Genomic DNA, 21,482 nt, shown 5'->3' on the forward strand with positions numbered 1-21,482 from the left:
AGACAGTACCCAACAGAGTAATGTATAGTCCTTGTCCCTACCAAGGCATCTCTCTGAACTACTGCTTATGACACTGCCCCATAATCTGGGGAGAAAGCCCTCCTGAATGAGTAAGTTCTGCATAGTTTCCAGAAAGCCAGGAGAGTGGGAACTTTCATGACCTCCTCAGGTAGGCTATTCCATCTGACCATCTGCCCCCCCCCCATATGAGTTACAGCTTGGACTGAACTGAATAGCCTGTTCCCCCCCTCCTTTTGCCCACCCCTCTGTGTGTATTACTGGCAGGGGTGGGTTGTAAGGTCACTGTCTGGAGGTGATATTTTATGGAAACGATGTCGTTTTATTGTATATTTTAATGTAAATTATATGTTTTGTCGCTGTAACCCGCCTTGAGCCCACTTGCAGGGAGGGAGGGATAGAAGCCCAATAAACAAACAAACAAACAAATAAACAAATAAACAAATAAACAAGGTAGGGGCTACCACAGAGAAAGCACACATGTGGGCAGCTATTGATTTTGTCCAACTGCAGATGGCCCTGTCCAGATGAGCGAGGCTGCCGTGGTGGAACATACGGGGAAAGGTGGTCACACAGCCAAGGCATGGAGAGCTTTGAATGTGATAGCCAGAACCTTGAATTAAGCCCACTAACTGATGGGAAGCCAATGGAGTGACTGCAGAATGCATGCTCTTGTCTAGCTCCTGATAGTAAACACTATCTGCACTAGATGGAGACTCCAAGTCAACTTAGAGGGGAGACCACTATAGAATGCATTAAAATAGTCTAGTCTCGATGTTACTGTGGCATGAATCCAGAGGGCCACATCAGCTGTGTTAAGGTAGAGGGCCATCTTCCAGGCTAGTCTGAGAAGGCCTTTTTTGCAGCTGCATTTACTTGTTTCTCTAGCAGCAGCGCTGGATCTGGTATAACCTCTACTCCTAGTTGAAGAGCAACAGGACTAACTAGTGATTAATGAGAAGCCTCCTTCTGAAAGAAAGTATAACTCAACTGGAATAATCCAACTTTCTAAATATACTCCAGCCTAGAAATTTAAGTAATGCCCTCCCACCTATATTCACAGTCACCATAAGGGATTAATTTCTTACTTTACTCCAGAAACATGCATTGGGAAAGGCAGGAAACCTATCCTACTATCCTATCTATCGTACTTGTAAGAACAATGGTATAGTTTGTAGCTATGGATAACTAGTCCATGCTAAACATTCTTTAATATATGCCATGACATTAACTAACGTATCCAAGAAACAATAGACTGTCTCTGCTGGATGAGTGGCAATCTAGGTCCTAGAAGAGAAGATCAACTTCTAGTTTCAACTTCTAGTTTTAGCTACCCTGACAACAAATCTAGGGGTGGGGGCAGCACTGGTTCAAGTTACAGTGAGAATGTCCACTGACCTGTGAAAGTTGCTGGTCAAATACCCTATATCTCTTCTAACCTTGTTAACAATGCATACTATTTACTCCTGATATGTAGCCACATTATCTCATATTCTCGTTTGGACTTTATATAAAACCCTGTACAGAATAGACAGTCCCCTATAAACATACTGTTGAATAAGATTGAGCCATACAAACACATTGTAGAATATGATTGCTCTGCCTCATAATACATGACACATGAATAAGAAATGAAGTGCTTAATGTGTCTTTTAATGTGGACATGAATATACAAAGAGCAGACTATAACGGATTTCCTCTTCCCTCTGTCTATCCCTCTTTTGTGCCATCTCTCTACAAGGCAGTAAAATATGAACAACCTAGCAACAGAAGGGCTGTTTCCGTTTCTGCCTAAGCATTAAACCATTGCTGTTGACCTTCTGTAGACAGCCGATCGTCCTTTCAGTAATGTTGTTATCTTGATTTCAGCAGCCCTGGCTTTGATTTATCAAAGCCTTTCAGAGATGTTAGTTTCAAAGTGCAGAGGCCACTGCTGTGCTCTGAAGTAATTACCAGCTTTACAGAATCTTGTCCTGTGTAGTCATTTCACCGCCACAAGCAATGCATCCTCCGAGACAGCAATAATAGCAATAATAGCAATAATAATTCTGTCTTCATTATACCTGTGGATGTTGCCTGAGACCCAAACATCCCTTGATTCATAAATCTTATCTATTTGATGTGGCTCTGTAAACCTTTCATTCTATTTTGTTTCCATGGGTCTGAATGGTGGCCACAGTGCAAGAAGCTTTGTAACAATTGCTGCAGTTTAGGATTAAAATGATCAAATCTCATGCTTAGAAACCCATATTCCTGTCTAAAATGACCTAGCTGGGATTTTTCAGTTCATTTTTGTGTATTTTTCTCTTTTCTCAATTATCTTTGGAATATATATTTTTGTGTGCTAGTTATCATAGTAGGCAGAATAACATATTTATAAGGCAGTGGTTAGACGACTGGCATTCCAGGAGACCGATCTGATTCCCAGGGGCTTCTTCTCTAGTCTCCGGGATAAGCCTGGAGAATTCTTTTTTAGAGATCCTTAGACTCATCAAAGATGCTATAGCTATCGGGATCTTCCACTGGGAGCCATGGCTATTAAGTAGGTTTCAAATTGATTAACATACCTTGAGTTGTGTGTGTGTGTTGTGTCATCAAGTCGCCTCCAACCTATGGCAACCCTATGAAGGAAAGGCCTCCAGAACATCCTATCAGTAACAGACTTGCTCAGATCCTGCAAACTGGAGGATGTGGCTTCTTTTATTGAGTCAAGCCATCTCATTTTAGATCTTTCAATTTTCCTACTGCCATCCACTTTTCCTAGCATTATTGACTTTTCCAGAGCATCTTGTCTTCTCATGATGTGACCAAAGTACAATTTTAGCTTCTAGGGAGAATTCAGGCTTCATTTGATCTAGTACCCACTTATTTGTCTTTTTGGATGACCATGGTATCTGCAAAACTCTCATCCAGCACCACATTTAAAGAATCAATTTTCTTCCTGTCAGCTTTTTTCACAATGCAACTTTCACATCCATACATAGTAATGGGGGTTAGCAGATGAGAATTTGGCAAGTAAATAAAGGAAACATTTATATATAATTCTTAGCCAGCACCTGAATAACTCTCCTACAGACCAAATTATATCCTCTCAGGTCACAAGTAAAATATCACTAACATTGTCAAATTTCTGCCAGTAAGAAAGCATTTTCACTGTAGCGTCAAGTCAATCACCTTCTTGAGTGATTCCGCACACGTTGGATAATGCACTTCCAATCCTCTTTATAGATCATTTGGAATGGATTTTTTTGTGTGCAGAACAAAAAATCCACCTCAAATGATTGATAAAGTGCATTGAAAGTGCATTATCCAACCTGTGCGGAATCAGCCCTTGTCAAGATTATGGAAACAAAACAAACATCAGTAAAATAGGTGGTAGTAAACATTTATGGCATTCTCTTGTGAAATGACCATGTCACTGCTTACATGCTACCCGAACAACCGCTGTTGTGCTACAACTTCTTAATGCTGCCTGAACAAACTCATGCCTTCTTGCTTTGCTTGTGGACTTCCCCAAAGCCTCTGGATGACCCCTGTTGGAACCAGAACGTTGGGCTAGGCTAGGTGATTTCATGGTTTAAAAAATAATGTTTATACCTTTAAAATAGTGGTTAATAATGCTAAATTGACCTTTTTCTTTGGGAAGTGTTTTACAAAATTAAGGCAAAGAGTAACCTATTAAACACTAAATTCAGCCAAAAAGAAATATAAGCTTAACATGTTCCACGATTACTGAAACTGCCTGGTATTTAAACTCAAGGCCACAAAGATTACATAACCTTAAAATGCTGGTGCTTATAACACACACCAGCTGTTTTTATATTTTGCCCAGCAGATGATCCAGGACAGGTTTCCCTGTTCTACCTTGAGCTTGACAAAAACATTTCGTTAACCAGAAACGAAACAAATCGGCATTTGCTGTATTGACTGGGTAGTTCTCTGGCACCAAAAGCCGTGAGTCACATACGTTAGACGGCATTACGAGATGTCCCCCCAAAGTAACCATCAATGTAAAAACTGCCATGATAATTAAAAAGGTCTCGATCTGCCAGATTTACTGGTGAACCTTATATGAAGTTTCCAATAAAAGTTTAGCCACAGAAGCCCTGCAGTGCTTTGCTTTCTGTGTCGCAGAGAACTTGTTTAGGAATAAACTCTTTAGTCAGACTTGAAAGATTCTGGGGTGGTTTTACAAGAGTTAAAATGTAGAGTAGAAAACAATGCAAAACATGGAGGCTTCTAGTTTCCCAGGGGAAGAGGCATTCCGTTTTCTCATGATGAAAGTTCTCTTTTAAAAAGGAAGCTGTCAATTACTCAACTGCGTTCTTTGTTGTGGTTTCGCCAGAAGCTATGGGCAAAGCTAGAAGTGACGAGTTATACTTGAATGGCAAGTGAACAGATTCACATGTATTCCTCCCTGTGATCGAGTGGAGTGCAAGTGGAGCGCAAATGAACAGGGAGGAATACATGTGAGTCTGTTCTTCTAGCTTGGCCCCTGTGTGTCGTCACTTCTAGCTTGGCCCCTATGTGTCTGCCTGTTTCTGACTCTGCCCTTGTTCTGGGAAGCACAAAGTGGCACACCTTTAACTGCACAGCAACCCTGTGAAGACAGTTTAGCCTAAGAGAGATTGACTTGCTTGAGGCCACACAGTGAGTTCCATGGCTGAGAAGGAATTTGAATACAGGCCAAGTCTGGTTTCAGTTCAAGTCCCCAGCCCACACTCCATCTCCCAGTTCCAGTTATGTGTCAGCAACGGACAGCAGAAACCCTGAGCTGGAAACCCCATTCCTCGTCTGGCTTGACTCTGACAGCATCATGCATAGAAACAAAGTACCCCACACTTCTGCATGGTAAATCCAGCTGTGGGTTGCATTAGGTCCCCCAGGTCTCCTCTGATTCTGTTGTATCGTTCTGTTATTGCCTTAAATCGTATGTACTGCCTTCCAAGTAAGAAGAAGCTGGGCAGTTCTTTCCCTAGGGCAGGGCTAGCTCCTGAGTGTGGCTAAGGATGAGTATTTGCTGGTCTCCAGCCAGCCAGCCTCCAGGTGATGGCTGAAAATCTGGAATTACAACTGATATCCAGGCCATAGAGATCAGTTTCCCTGGAGAAAATCAAAAAGAGTCCAGTAGCACCTTTAAGACTAACCAATTTTATTGTAGCATAAGCTTTCGAGAATCAAGTTCTCTTCGTCAGATGTATAGTACAGAAACTGGTCAAATATAGAAGAGGAGGGGAGGAGAGAGAAGATGCAGTTAGGGGGGGAGAGGGAGGGTGCAATCAAAACATTCCTTTGCTAGTAAATGTAAACATCTCCTTTTGGTGTCCTTTTGGGGTCAGTTGGCTTGGGTGAGGCTTCAAGGGAGTTTGCCCTGTTAGTTTGCAGCAGTAAAACAGCTAGACCATCCAATTCCTATGTAGTATAAGCCTTCGATAACCTTCAATATCGAAGGCTTATACTACATAGGAATTGGATGGTCTAGCTGTTTTACTGCTGCAAACTACAGGGCAAACTCCCTTGAAGCCTCACCCAAGCCAACTGACCCCAAAAGGACACCAAAAGGAGATGTTTACATTTACTAGCTTGGCGGCGTGGAGGTCAATCTCAACTCCCTTCTGTCTGGAGATCAGGAGGCAGGGCCACCAGCCATGTGGCCATTTTCAAGAGGTTCCGGAACTCCATTCCCCCGCGTTCCCCTTGAAAAAAAGCCCTGGGTTTAACTGCATCTAACTCTGTGTTGAAGGGCTGCCAAAATGTTCTTCCTAATGTTTAATTGAAGTCCATCTCCCTGTCACTTAAACTTCCTGCTTGGCATGTCCAGTTCTGGATAGTTGCTTTTTCTCTGCCTTCAGATTATAAATGTTTTCTTAGGGCTGCCGTGTTCACTCTATTACAGAGTGTATGCATATGTGATAAACTCCCAATGGAATGAATCTAGAATGCCTGATGCTAATTAGTTGCACTTTGCCCAAACATGTTTGCAAAGAATAGTACAAATTAAGAAAGTGCATCTTTCTCAAGAATGAACTAGATGGATACTGAACATCCTTGATTGAATTCCCCATCTCTTTAAGATTTTTTTGATAGCATTTGTGCATGTTGGTGGTGTTGGGGAATTGAATCAGGACAGTAGGGGTTTTTTTTTTGGTGGGGGGAGTGTTAGCTGATTTAATAAACATTTTTAAAAAATCCATCTGCTTTGACCTAAGATGGCACATCTGAGAGCAAAGCTACAAGTGACTTTCTTAATGTGGAGAACACTAGATTTTTCTTGCAAGGTTACCTGGGAAGTGAAGTTTGAGTGGTCCTTCCCCTCTCTGTTAGAATCGCTGCCTGAAGAGCCACAAGAGGGCTTCATTTGGGGGCGGGCAGCTGCTACTTTCTCCCAGGGCGTCCTGCAGGCTGCCTGCTCCCGGGGAGCTGCTCTGGAGAAAGCGGCTGCGTCGGTGAAGCTTCAGGAGGATTCTTCCGCTGTTGTTGGGGCTGAAGCTTCACCGATGCAGCTGCTTTCTCCAGAGCAGCTCCCCGGGAGCAGGCAGCCCGCAGGACGCCCTGGGAGAAAGTAGCAGCTGCCCGCCCCCAAATGAAGCCCTCTTGTGGCTCTTCAGGCAGCGATTCTAACAGAGAGGGGAAGGAGCACTCGGACTTCACTTCCCAGGTAACCTTGCAAGAAAAATCTAGTGTTCTCCACATTAAGAAAGTCACTTGTAGTCACGCTCTGAGCCAATGGCATGTTAATATGTAATGATAAAACATGGTTTGCTGCTATATAAACAAGCCTCAAGTGGCTTCTCACTGGCTCACATGATCTCTGATCCCTGCTCCTCTTGCACCTAGTGAGAGAATTAGTTACTTCCACTTTTTGCACTAAAGTACATGCCATTACATCAGAACTGGCAAACAATATATGGTTTGTGCTTTCCCGGCTCACCAGGATTCCAAACAGGGCTTGTAACTGATTAATCTTGCCCCACACCATTGGAGGAGGGGGGAAATAGAAGTGCTCATGCAAATGAGTCCAAAACTTCTCCAAGGCTTATCTATGCCTGAACCATGCCAGTGTGATCCAGTATATAGTAGACATACAGTGCCATCCTAAGAAGAGTTACTTCCTTCTAAGCTCACCACTTCAATGAACTTAGGAGAGTGTAATTCTGTTTAGGCTTCCCCTGATGGGTTCATATCCCAAAAGCCTGTCATTATCTGTCTGCCTTACCTCGCATGGTTGTTGTGAGGGCTGATTGGGGTTTTTTAAAGAAAAATTGGAATTTTAAAAAGCCCTGGTTACTAGCCTTGGAGACCCGATTAAAGACTTGGAGAGTAGATGCCAATGGAAAAACAGGGCCCCTAGACATTCCCTGTTCTTGTTGTTGTTTTAAACATTACAACTTCATAGATATTTCAAAGGAACAGGAATTTTACACTTGCTCATTGCCCCGAAGTTTTAAAATTTTGGAACTGACTCTGGGTGGAAAAACTTACTATTTCACCATACATTGAGTGAGGCTCTTGAAAGAGAACCTGATTCCAGCACACTGTAGGCAGAATCAGATGTCCCAGGAATTCCTTTGTTCTTGTTTCTCACATGGCTATGGTTAGAGTGATTAAAGAAACAGGCTAAGTGCTTGTACAAGTTTTTTTTAGGTTTTTATATCAAAGGATCTGAATTATCCAATTTTTCTGTTAAGAGTAAAATGTTATGAACACCGCCAGCTCTACTAGTTCAAATAAATGTTGCAGATATCCTGTCTTTACTTGCAGGAGTTCTGGTTGCTGTAGGGGAAAGTTTGTTGTTTGTGCAACATTATAAAACAGATAGTCTCTGTTGGTTACTCCTAGTTATCATTAGTTAGTGCATGGGAGACATCCTAACAATAAAGAATGATGCCTGACTACTTAATATTAGAGATGGGCACAAACCAGAAAAAAACAAACCATGCGGTTCATGGTTCATCACGTTTCATGAACCACGAACTATCACGAACCTGCCCCAGTTCACGAATCAGTTCGTTTTGGTTTGTGAAAATGTCACTTCCGGGCCAGCAAATCACCACTTCTGGGTCAGCAGAAGGTCTGCAGGAAGTCCATCCCCTGTTGCCTAGGAAACTGATTGACTGGCACCAGCCTAGGAAACTGATTGACTGTCTGCAGTGATGAACTGAAAAACAAACCAAACGAACCAGCCTAAAGTTTGAGACAGTTCGTCTGAAATGGGATATGACGAACCGGCCTGGTTCATCACGAATTTTGGTTCGTATTTCAGTTCGTGCCCATCTCTACTTAATATCAAATACCTCTTTTTAAAAAATTTTTGATATCAAATACCTCTTGATATTCTCATTCTTCCTTCATCAAGGCCTTCATTGTACCCAGTTACTATTTTTTAACATCCGCACTAGTAATATGATTGTGTATATACTTGGATTTATCATGAAATAATCATGCTTTTATTCAGCTGCAACTAGTTGCAACCACAGCTGTTGGCTATACAATTTTGGATGAACTAGAAAAAATAAACAAGTGACTCCCCACACCACAAGAGAGAGGAAGTTCAGTAGTATCTTAACAACAATCCCTGTGGAACTTGCATTTGGACTTGTGTGCTCCCACACAAATACTAAGATTTCCCAGTATGTCCTTTGGACTGCTCGGTATATAAATGTGAATCTATACAGTCTGTCCATGTGGCTTGTGGGTGCTGAATATACTACAGACCATAATGGTCTCTGAGGAGAAAAATCCCCTTGTTAGGTATACTCTTTCAATTTCATACCGCTTCTATAACATATAAAGCATGCAACATGCGATAACAATTGTTACCTCATTTATTCTCTCTACAACCCCATTAACAAGATCTTATTGCTGTGTATTTTGAAGATGAAAGATAATGTCCAGATAAAGTGGCTTCCTAGACAATCTGTGGCTACCAATGAACTGTTTGAACTGCTCTGCAGCTCTTGTGATTGTTTTTGTCATGCTAACATGCAGGTGATCCAGTGACACAGACAACTCCTCTAAACTTGTAGTAGCCGAGCTGCTGAATTATTTACTGATGAAAAAACTGCAAAAGCTAGCCGAGTACAGTTCTGACTGCTTTCGCTCTTGACGTGCCTCCCAGCGGCCTCTCCCCATGACCTAGTTCTCCTGGAGGGGAGTGATTATCAATTATCCAGCTGTGAAATATGCAGGCATGAGTGAGGAAGCCAGCTGCAGGAGAGCTGCTATCGCAGGTACTGTCAGTTTCGAACCACAAACATCCTGCTTCAAGAGTGCACATGAATTTATGAGGGTAACACCAAGGTGAATGAAGGGAAGGAAGTGAGGAGGGGAAGTATTTCTTACACAGAATTTCTTTGTACCTTTTCTTTCCCAATCTCCCCAAACCCCCATTCACCCCCCACTAGTTTCTTTCCATTAAGAAGAACTCCTGCTATATCAGCCCAAAGGTCCATTGAGTCACCTGTGTCCTATTTGCAACAGTGGCTAGTGGTCAGAAAGATTACATGCAGGGAGTGAATGCTTCTCCCATGATGTATCTCCCCGATCTAATATTCAGAAGTTCCTTTTCGCTATCCTGGCTAATAGCCACAGAAAGTTCTATTCCGTTAGGCATCTGCCTAACCTTTTAAAAGGAAACCTGAGAGCCAAACCAGACATTACTTTTTTCATGAGATGGTCACAGGAACTTGGTGACCATACTGCAGCTGCAAGCCATTGTGGCAACTCGTGTAAGAAACACAGGTCTGATTCTGATCTGGACAGCAGCGCAAGGGGAAGATGGGCTCCTAACTTCCCCCTATGCTGTTTTCAGCAGCCAGAATTACCTGGGGGCTGTGGGGGGTGGCAGGTGTTATTTGACAGAGCAAATAACACCTACCCTGTAGCCACTGGCAGCACCAGGGTTTCTGGCACATGCGGCAATTCCCCTCGCGCGTGATGTGCACGCACGCGCTACAGACTGCGCGATGATGTCATCGCTCAATGATGTCATCGCACAGCGCAAGCCGGGGGCATTCGCTGGCAGATGGCTGGGGTGGCAGGTGGAGGCTGCTCGTGCTCTGCATGCCGCCCCGGCAGCGGCTCGTGGCTGCTGTGCCCAGCTGGGTTGTGTGGCAGTGGCGGCCGCAGTAGCATGGGGCTGGCTGGCTGCAGCAGCTGCAGGCCAGCCATGCCAGCTCCACGGCGCCCACCTCCTCCCCCGACACCCCCTCCAGCTCCTCTCTAGTGCCCTCACACCTGAGGCCACCGCCTACCTGGCCTCTATGGGTGCGCCGGCCCATCCTGTAGCCCAAGAATTGTTTCAGCTGCCAAGAACGGGGGTGGGGGGGAAAGGAGCCCCTCCCCCTGTGCCAATCATAATTGGTCCCATCTGAGGTTTTTACACAGGGACATGCAGCTACAGTATTGCTAAAGGGCCCTGTAGCAAACTCATGGATAAAGTAGTGTCTAGTTTGACTCTAAGACAGTGACCATTACAAGTGACCATTACTACATCCTGAGGCAGTGAATGTCACAAGTTAAATGTACTGTGTGAAAAAAAATTTGTTCTGAACCTACTGCTGATTAATTTAATTGGGCGATGATGCATTCTATTATTATAATAGAAAAAATCATTTTTCATATCACTCATAATTTTACTAATATAAACATCTATAATACTCCCCTTACTGTCTATTTTTCCACACAAAAAGGCCTAAACGCTACTGTACTCCCTTAATTTTGATTACTTTTAAAAATACCATTCCCAGTACTTTAATATCGGTTTCACAAGGGACAACCAGAGCCCTTTCCTGATAATGCCCAATATCGAATTTTCTTTTTCTGTTGCTACATGTTGAATTGCCATTTTCACTGAGGCAACCTCCATGACCTCCAAGTGTCTTTCCAAAGAGGTACTGCCATGCATGTGAAGTTAGAAAGTTTTACCTAGTGTGCATCACTTTGCCCTTATATAGAATGCCAAGAATACTGCAGTTCTTCACTTTCTCTTTCCCCCTTCACCATCAGTGGCTCCAAGACAGTGAGTGGCCAAGAAAGCTCAGAGCCAAGCTACGAGTGATGAATGACACTTGCCTGGCAAGTGAACAGACTCACGTGTATTCCTCCCTGGTCACTGGAGAGCAACTGAATGGCAAGTGAACAGGTAGGAATACACGTGAGTCTGTTCACTTGCCAGGCAAGTGTCATTCGTCACTTGTAGCTTGACCCTGAGTCACCCAAGGTGCTTGCTTGTGTGGAATATGAATCCCTTTTGAGGTTAGTGGCTCTCTGTAGGACCATATGCTTATGTAACTCTACAGAGTTTTGCAACAATACTCTGCTTAAAATGTTTATTTGTTTACCGTGAAAGATGTATGCCTCTCACTATTCCCACTGGTCTGTTAATGTCATACTTTGTTTTGTTTTATTATTAAATAATGGGGACAAAACCAGGATTTGTCATACAGAAAAGCCATCTCCATTTATTTGCACAATTGAATCACTACTCCTGCAAGAGTCCAGTAGCACCTTTAAGACTAACCAAGTTTACTGGAGCATAAGCTTTCGAGAATCACAGTTCTCTTCGTCAGTATATAAGTTGGTTAGTCTTAAAGGTGCTACTGGACTCTTTTTGATTTTGCTACTACAGACTAACATGGCTAACTCCTCTGGATCTACTCCTGCAAGGTAGGTGCTACAAGAGAATAAACATGAAAAGGAGTGAAAGAGTAGAAGAAAGGGTTTTTGTCTAGGGTTTTTGCAAAATCTTTCATTGCCCATCCCTAATGGCAACTTTTGCATCAAAAATCAAACATGGAAAAGGGGGGGGGGAAACAGTGCCACATGAGGTGATCGAGCAACCAAAGACTGTGCATGTATCAACCTGGTGTGCTCTCATACATCTCTTATCCCATGATGCTGATAATGATTATGCGGTAAAAGTGTGCATCGTCACTAGGGATACAATGAACTTCATCAAAAAGGCAGTTGACATTTGAGCTTACCTTGTTTGCAACTCCCATTTTGTGTCTAGTTGATCCCCACATATGATTTGCCTTGTACATTCAATCACACATTCAGTGTGATTGGTAGCTGTCTAGATAGCCAGAACTGATGCACACTCGCTATATACAGATCTACTTGGATTATGTATGGACAGGTCACAACCATTTAAAATCAACTACATTGAGAGCATGTGCCTGCATAGTCGGCGTCATTCAACATGCTGGTGCATGCTGAAGACAGCTTGGATCAAATTACAGTTGTCACAAGTTAAACATGGCAGCTTGAGAACACACAGGCCCCATAAACACAAACAAACACAAACAGGGTTGGCTTTAAGAGTCAGTCGCAGAAGAACATGCATCTTTCCCCAGTTTCTACCCTAGTAGGATCAGCACGAACAAGTAAGTTACTCCTGTTATAAGTTTTTTTTTTCATGTTGGGAGTATCGGACAAACTGACAGGAGAGGAAGTGAACTGCAGAGATCCAGTCCCAATGAACAGTGAAGAAGCCAGGCAAAATGGGCAAGGCTAGAACAGAGAAGAGCCATGCAACTTCCTGATCCAAACAAGATTGAAACACCTCTTTTTAAAATATTGATTTTAATTGATTGTTTTCTGATGTATAACAAAGATAACAGATAGGGATGGAGAAAGCTGTGTGAGAAAGAGCATGTGCAGAAAATTTTGGGTATAATTTTGAATATTCAAAAAACAAGTTTCTTTTCATGGGCTGAGTGTCTTGCTTGCAGTTTGTGAACAAATTGCATTCCCCACAGAGGGGCAATTGGGGATGTCTAGGCATGTGGAGAATGCTGAAAACATGTATAAATGTTTTGCCAGTCAGTCCAATGTAGAGGGTGAAAAGGCATTGCTGATATGTGATGGCATAAATTGCATTAGAGGATGAACAGGACAGAGTATGAACTTGAGATGGTATGGCTGATGTTGTTGGGTTCACTGATGGTGTTCCTAGGATCTATATGAGAGCTTTGGACAGACTGGCCAGTCCCTTCGACAAAGAATTAATGGATATAAGTCTGACATCCGAAACCAAAACATTCAAAAACCAGTTGGGGATCATTTTAACCTTCCAGGACATTCAGTTGCTGACCTAAAAGTAGCAGTTATCCTGCAGAGAAATTTCAAAGGGAGATTAGAAACAGAGACTGCCGAACTGCAACGGATAACAAAGCTCAAGACAATGCATTCACCTGGACTGAATCGAGACCTAGGCTTCCTGTCTCATTACCAATGCTAATTTCTCCACACATACTATCCCTCTGTATAACCCACGCCTGCTGTTGTTATTCACCAGCTATTGTCATTCAGCTTCTGTAATCACTCTATCACTGTAGCACAGTGGTTAAGTGGTTTGGCTGTGAATCAGCACTTTACTGGTTCGAATCACACTACTTTCATGAGCTCAGTAGGTGGCCTTGGGTAAGCCACTCCTCTCAGCCCCAGCTCCCCAGCTGTATTGTGGGGATAATAATATACTGACTTTGTTCCCCGCTCTGAGTGGGGCCCTAATCAGTCTAGAAGAGCGGTATATAAGTATTATTGTTGTTGTTGTTGTTGTTATTAAATAAGAACAGATAGACTCACACGCTAGCTGTATCTGAAGAAGTGAGCTGTGACTCACGAAAGCTCATACCCTATCAGAAATGTTGTTAGTCTTATAGGGGCTACTGGACTCTTGCTCTTTTCTATTACATATTATAGAGCATACTTGGCTTGACTACTGTTTAACTGAGTAGCATTTGAATATTATGTTTGTCTCCAGTTAGTGAGTATGAAGCCTGAATTACATGAAACGATCTTTTCATTGTTAGGTCTGGGTTCCTTTAACGTGACTTATACTGCTGCTAGGATCCATGCTGCTAGGAATTCAGTTTAGAAGCATGCAGGGCTCTGGCTGGGATTGAGTCTGCTGTACAACATGAGAATGTGCTATAATTGGCTTACTGGCTACATCTGGAGGACTTATCTAAATGATACAACTCGTCCCGTGACACAACTCACAGCCGCACGTGCATAGTAAGGTGTAACGTTTCAAAGTGCTCTGCAGCTTGGTGCAGCTCTGAAGTCTGCAAGGATGGAGGAGGTGCTACAGGTTTCCCTCTCGCTCCATTTCTGCTATGGGAGGTCCTGTTTGCCCCCTCCTCAGACTCCATGTGTCCTTGTCTTGATCACATGACCCTCGCATGCATGTGAGGCTGTCAGTCATATCAGTGACCCCTGAGAAAACGTATGTCAGTTGCGTCAGGTAAGCCCTGAGTTTAGGAGCTATGCAAGCTTTTCAGTTGATCTTTTAAAATGATTTCCTGGTAGGAATTTTAAACTACCCTGAAGTCGATGGGCTGAGAAGAGTGTAACTCTGTACTGCTAGAGTTCTCCCTCTATGTACATAATTCAAAGTGCAATGTTATGTACATAATTCAAAGTGCAATGCTCTGAAGAGTTACTCCAGTTCAAGCCCATTGATTTCAAAGGGCTTCAACTGGTGAAACACTTCCTAAGATTGTACCTTCACCCTAGGTTTACCTGCCCCAAAGAGATAAATAATGTTAACAATGCTTTAAAATGTTATAGGTGAATGCTGAAGTCATCACGATATCAAATCCTTTGTCAAGGCTTTGAAGGAAACTGGGTGTCTATATTTGTTAAGGAAGTTTACCAAGCAAGCTCTTGATATCAAAATTGTTTCCAAGTCTTTACATTGCTGAGGAAGACCAAGAGCTGAAACATATTCAGTGAAAACAGTAATTGTATATGCCCATGAAGAAAGTATGTAACCAAGCAGCAGGTTTTCATAACAATGTAACATCTCTGTCGTCATGTTTTCATAGTATATAAATGAAGATATGTATTATCTTAACTTTGAAGGTTTTTTTTTAAAGCAATCACAGGCTGCTGCAGTTATGAAGCAGCTTGCTCTGAGGTAAACTTTTTTCTGGCTTTACTTCTGAACAACCGGTTAAAACTGCATTTTCTTCCAAACATTCTTTATCAAAACTACTATAATTTGAATCCAGTCCATTTATTCCCCAGGAATAGGTCTGTTGCTGGTATAAATAGCTTGTGGGGTTGTTAGGTTGTGCCAGAAGATGTTTTTAATTGATTGTGGGATTTCAGGTACTGTGTTTGGAATCCCTGCCTCTTCCAGTGGTTAACCATCTTATTTAAATCTAACTATCTAATTTACATTTAATATCTCCCTGGCATTGAGCATTGGTTATCAGCTCCTACTCTGTATCCTTGGCTAAAAAAAGAATGTCCAATATTTATGTGTTGCTTTCGATAAGCTGAGGCATAAATCTCTTTTTCAACTGCAAGATGCATCCATGCATACCTGAATCTTGTCCACAAGTAATCAAACATTGGATATTGATCAGTGTTTGGTAGTTTTGAATGACAAAGATATCTGAATACCTCTTGGTTTGTCTGAAACTACGTTGAACCAATTTACATGACCTAGATGGGCATAGGAGGATTTGAGTCCAGTGGCACCTTACAGACCAATAAATTTTTAGGATATGAGCTTTGAAGAGTCAGAGCTCCTTTCTTTTGAAAAGCTCAGACAAAATCTGATGGTTAGATTTATTAGTAAGACATTTTGAAATCTGGCTCCATTATAATCAGTGGGCTTAATTTGAAATATATCATGTATAATGGAATTAGAGTGAAGGATTATTTTACTATTCAAGAGAATCTTCTGTTGTTGCTACAGTTTGTTATTTATATTGCCATTTTAATAACATTTTTCAGTGTTAAAAGTACATTAGAAGTTTTATAACAAATCTGTTAGGTAAATTTGAATGGGCAAGGATGTATTTATTTCTTGTCAAGTTTTGTGACTGGAATGTGAACTGGAAAGTTCCTCCCTGCTAAACCAAACACTGTTGACTCTATTGCACCACCTTCTCTATTGTCACATTTTTCTCGAAGCAGAATAAAATAGCCAGTGTGGTGTAATGTTTTAAAAGGTGGACCAGACTAGTGGCAATAGAACTCACTGAGTGATCTTGGTCAATTCATTCTCTCTCATTCTCACTTACCTTGTAGGTTTCTTGAGGCTACGATGGGGAGAGAAGTACTATTTAACTAGCTTGGAGGAAGAGTGGGGGGAAACAGAATAGTCATACTTCAAGAATCTTTTACTTTCCTCATTTTATGTTACAAATTGCTATCTGTTCTTAAAGGCAGCTCCTGCCTTTAAGAACAATTCTTGCAGGACAAGTTGAGGAGTGAATAGAAATTGTGTCCGTAAAAATACACAAGCAGTTCGTTTCCTGACGCAAATTCTTCTTCCTTCTCCTTTCCCTGCTAAATATTTAGATCTTCTGTGCAATTTTACAAACAGTGTTTGATTATCACTTCATCACTCTTATCCTGCTTGGAAAGTAATTTCAGTATGGTCTGAGGAATTCAAGAGATATGCTGCAGTGCTTTCTGTCTACCCTCTCCATCATTCACCAGCTTCCTTTCCCTTCACTTGAGTAGTGGCATTGCAGTCATTTTGTATATTTCTTGAAAGAAGTCAGTGCCAGTTTTGATATATATGTTATCTATAGTGACATTATAAAGCTCTAGTGGTCATTGCCAGACAATCTCCATCAAGTACAAATGGCACAGAAATCTGCCAGGTTTAATTTCTGATGCAAATGTTGTTCTGCTAGTGTGGACAATTGATATGATCCTTCCTTATGTCCAATTCTATCCAATTTATTTTCCTTCAAGAGAGAAAGAATAATTGACAGCCAGATGCACAAACTCTTGCATAAGCTAAATGAAGGGGGAGGCAAAAAGATGAATATGCATCAGAAAGCACACTGAATATGTACTCAGGTGCAGATGTCGATCAGATGTAGTGTACATTCCAGTGCTCATTCTAATGCAGAACTAGCTGTCCATGACTACGTATAACTGGAGCTGGATTGGGGCATATGTGGGTAATGAGAAATAAATAGGAAAAGCCATAACTTTTTGAGCCTGAAGCTGGTACTATCCAGGACAGCCTGTATACATGTCTTTACAAATCTAAGTTAGCTCCTTCCCCCTTCTGAAAGTGCTCTTGTTCTCATTCATCGAGATAAGGTAGCAACACTGAATGGAAATCATGGCACATCCAGCAATATTCTGTGCCCATCTGTTCATATAAAATGTCCATATGCATATGCCAGCCTTCTGCTACCATGTTTGCACAACTCCTTGGGGGAGGGAGGGGGGGTTAGAATCTTCTCCTCAGCCCCTGTGCTGAAGTACAGAACCACCCTGCGCAGGGGAGCTACTCTTCCTCCTACAAATAACAAACCATCTAAGTTACAATTTTCATCCTGCCATAAACCACATTTTTCATTACCAAAGGACACCCTTTTTATTGATTTAGTTTATCATGTATGGATTTGTGTTTAGTATCAGCTTATTATGAAATAAACCTGACCTGTTGCTGACAATATGTTAATCTGATATAATTTGCAACTGATTGTAGCTCAGTGAAAACTAACATTCCCGAATCTAGGGAGTCACTGGATCTGCATAACTTTTACAAGGTCACCTCGTTTTGTGATTTATGGGCCAAAAGATAGCTGTTATGCATTTTATGACCCATGACACAAATGACTATGTAACTTGAAAAGTTGACCTACATGATTTTTGACATCATGGGATATATATGTGTGTGTGTTTATGTCTATTAGAATGCACTATTTGGGGGATTTTGGGGGGGGTTGCATCTACTTGTTATCTGGAAGTGTTTCTCGTCCATAAAAAGGAGAGCCTTGTTGAAGGTTAGTAGCACAGGATCTTAGAACATTAAAAAGGTGAATTTTCAGTACAGTTCAAGAATGGATCATCACTAAAGGATAATTCTGCACAGCAAAAGAAGATAAGTTTAGGTGTCTTTGGCAAGGTTGCACAATGTAGAGGAACACTGTGAAGAAATTTTTCAGGAAAGACTATCCAAATCTATGTGTGAACGTGATTGCCATCTTGTATGTCTGCTATGCGGCTGCTCAGCATACCTAAACTACAATTAGTCTTCGCAGCTAACTAAAAATTACCCAATACCCTGATATAAACTGCTCAGGAAAAATTAAATATTTTTGGTCATTAAGTCTATGCTGTTTAGCCCATTATGTTCTGAGCCAGCTATGCCCAGGTGTGTGTCTGGTTCTGTGTGGAAGGATGTCATAATAATAACATTAATAACATTCAATTTATATACTGCCCTTCATAAACCGCTCTGAGTATTAAGTTGTCCTGAAGTATGTTATTATTATCCCCACAACAATCACCCTGTGAGGTGGGTGGGGCTGAGAGAGCTCCAGAGAGCTATGACTGACCCAAGGTCACTCAGCTGGCTACAAGCGGAAGAGTGGGTAATCAAACCCAGTTCCCCAGATTAGAGTCCCACCGCTCTTAACCATTACATCAAACTGGCTCTACACCAAACTGTCATAGAATAGGTGAATAGGTCAAAATTTGGTTTAAGAGGTCAGTATTCCAAAAACTTGCAACATCACTGAAAATAAAGGACATTCATTATATAATGTGGAATTGCTAAATTCTGGATCAAGTTTATAAAATGCAGGATTATCTCAAAATAAGAGTCATCTTGTATCTCTAACCTAGCCTCTTCAAATTTCTTGGAAGATCTCTGAGGAAAAACAACCTGGTAGAAGAGCCTGTTTGTAAGTGTAGGCAAAGGTTTTGGTTACTAAAAAAAAAAGGAACTATATTTTACTGTTCTCATATCCCATAGTAGTAAAATAGATTTAAGTAGCTAAATTCTCTGTAGGATTGCAGCCTTATAATTTTGTAAAGGAACACTTTTCTAATAAGATATAATCCAGTTTCTCACATAAACACAAAAAGGAACCTTCTATTAGGAACTTTAGAGAAGAGGGAAACTTCATATTTGTATATCTCTATATGTTGCTATTGCTGCACAACCCAAAATTTTGTCCCATTTTTCTCTGGGCTAAAGTCAACTCAGAAGATATTCCTGGATTATAACAATTTTGATTGTTAACGTTCTGATGAGTCCCTAGGCGCCTTCCTTTCTCCTTAGTGAAAGAAGTACAGACTTGCTTAACCTTTCCTGCTGCTGGTAGGTAGATGAGGGAAGTTTCAGTTGATATAAGATAAGGGTATTGGATAAGGGTTCACTTAGTTGTGTGTTTAGAGCAGGAGTTCTAAATCCAAGTCTAGTGAGCTTCGCTTGTTGGAAATTGCTTGTTGCTCTTGCCTCCCATCTCTTACTATTTGGGCCTATGCTTCCTGTCACCTGCAGTGGTCTTTCACATCAACAAGAAGGGGACTCGTTCCGTACATTTGTGCTACATCCAAGAGAGTCTGCAGGAGTTTCAGAAATACAAAACCAGGTCAGATATTGAAGTAGGTCCCCTGGCATTCTAGCAGGTAGATAGCCACAATCCACAAGACACTTGGGATGATATATTTACCCTCAAGGAATCCCCCTGAAGCAAACAGAACCAAGGCAAGTGCGGTGCTTGGTTCTAGTGGTTTGTGGATCACACTGATATGAACCACATCAATTTTAAACTGTCTGTTTCAGCCTCTTTGTTCCACCTGGATGGCCACATATAATCACACTGATTCTTTCACCTGCCAGTCTAATAAATGTCTGTGATGCGCACCATCCATTGGCATGCAGCTATTTCACCATGACATTTCCAGTACAGTAATGCCACCATGAGCCCTCTGTTCATTTACCTGTCAGTATTGCCCTCGCTCCATCCCTCCAGCTGGCAACCTTCATGACATCCCCAGGAGACAACTTCAGTGTTATCTTTTATACTGACACTGCAACCCAGCTGACAAGCAGATGGCACCGACAAGCTTCAGCAGCCCTGTTTGGGATTTATCTTGGCTCTGAAGTTGCATTATTTCACCCAGGAATCTGGTGTGCATATAATTCCATTAGCAAAAAGCTAAATAGGAATAACTGAGCAGAATGCCGTACAGTGATCTTTTCCTCCACCGCCCCCCCCCCCGCCACTTCATGTACATGGAATAAGGTGACCTTTCTGACTGAAATATTGATTTGCACCAAGTATGATAGCAGAGGTATTTCCCCCTATATTTTCTTCTCTAACATTTTGAAATCAAAATACAGTGAAATATTTCCCAAAGAGCCACTAAATTGAGAGAAACAGTTGCTGCCACCAAACCTCAATCAATTTTACTTCAATTTTTCATTTCTTATGAGCCGTTTTAAATACCTGATCAGTATGGAGACCCCAACGTCCTCGCAGTTTGCATACACGGTGCTCCATGTCTCCTGAATCACCTTTTTCTCTGCATCTGACATCTCTTCGCTTCTTTCCCATCTCTCAATCTCCATTTCTCCTTGGACTTTCTCCATGAAAAACAGCCAGCAAAATCTTGTAGGGGAGCCAGGAGGAGAGAAAGAGATGTGTGTGAGTCTGTCTCTCTCTGTGTGCGCGTTTGTGTGTGTGTATCCAGCCAGAAGAGATAAGGTGTTCTCTTTGGTGGTGATGGTGTGGCTGATACTGTTCCTCTTTCCCTCTCTGCCTGCCTATATAGATAGGCAGAGGTATGTAACAGATAACCAGGGAGAGAGGTTGTGTGTGATCAGATTTCAGATCTCCCAGAGCAGCCCATTTCTGTGGTTCACTTCAGCTCAGCATGTGTCTCTGTTTGTGCCTGTGTGTATGACTCTGAAAAGAGACTGGCTAAAAGTAAAATATTCAAAGGAATTGCAAGGCCAGCCTCTTCACCAATGTGTGAATGTGAGCTCACTTTTCTCTCTCCTCCTCCTCCTCCCGTTCCTCCTCCTCAGTGTGTGTGTGAGAGAGAGAGAGACAGAAAGAGCGAAATTAAATAGAGGTGCTCTTCAGTGTCGAAAGCTCCTGCTTTGAGTATGTTCTGACTTGCGATTTCTTCTTTTTTTCTCACCATTTGTAAACAGCCTCTCCGCAAATGCAGCGTCTGAAGTGAGCAGTTAAACTTATCCCAACAGCTGGTTTAGCTGAGATGGAGCTTCTTCATTGCCCTCCCCCCTCATCACTTAGGAGATTGTTTTTATCTACAGCAGCAAAAAATCCTTGCCTCTCTCTTTTTTTTTGAGGAAGGTGGGGAGAAAGGGAAAGGACCTATTCAATAAATGTTTGTCTTTGACACAATCTGAATTATATCCTACTCCAAGGGAATATTTCTAATTATAAAATATCCCCACTCACACTTTATTTTATATGTGAGGCAGGTATCAGAGGAATAAAGCACTTGTGAAAGAAACATTTTGGGATATTAACTCACTGATTTTTATTTTTTTTTAGATTGGAGATTAGATAGCACACTTTTCCAGACAAGGGTTAAAGCATGGATTAGAAGCAAAGAAAAATATTTCCTCTGCTTTGGAAAATACTGTGTAGGGTTTTGGGGGGGTGTGGGGTGGCAGGTTCAACGTATTCATCTGACATTTCCACCCATTT

The 21,482-nt window shown here is 41.8% G+C and overlaps 1 protein-coding gene across 3 annotated transcripts in view; it reads right to left on the reverse strand.

Annotated features, from left to right (window-relative positions):
- The window catches only part of CYGB (cytoglobin), a 77,726-nt gene extending 56,960 nt beyond the window's left edge, over positions 1-20,766 (reverse strand). The window contains exon 1 of one of the 3 annotated variants that reach the window (XM_054978653.1): positions 20,250-20,761. In XM_054978653.1, coding sequence (XP_054834628.1) covers positions 20,250-20,392 — 143 coding nt within the window. In that variant the 5' untranslated portion in view covers positions 20,393-20,761. Of the gene's footprint in view, positions 1-20,249 lie in introns of all 3 variants that reach the window. The other 2 variants (XM_054978652.1, XM_054978654.1) reach the window with 2 other exon arrangements.
- Positions 20,767-21,482: the final 716 nt, after the last annotated feature.

The sequence above is a fragment of the Eublepharis macularius genome, chromosome 4 (assembly GCF_028583425.1).
Source record: "Eublepharis macularius isolate TG4126 chromosome 4, MPM_Emac_v1.0, whole genome shotgun sequence".
In the NCBI taxonomy this organism is placed as follows: Eukaryota; Metazoa; Chordata; class Lepidosauria; order Squamata; family Eublepharidae; genus Eublepharis; species Eublepharis macularius.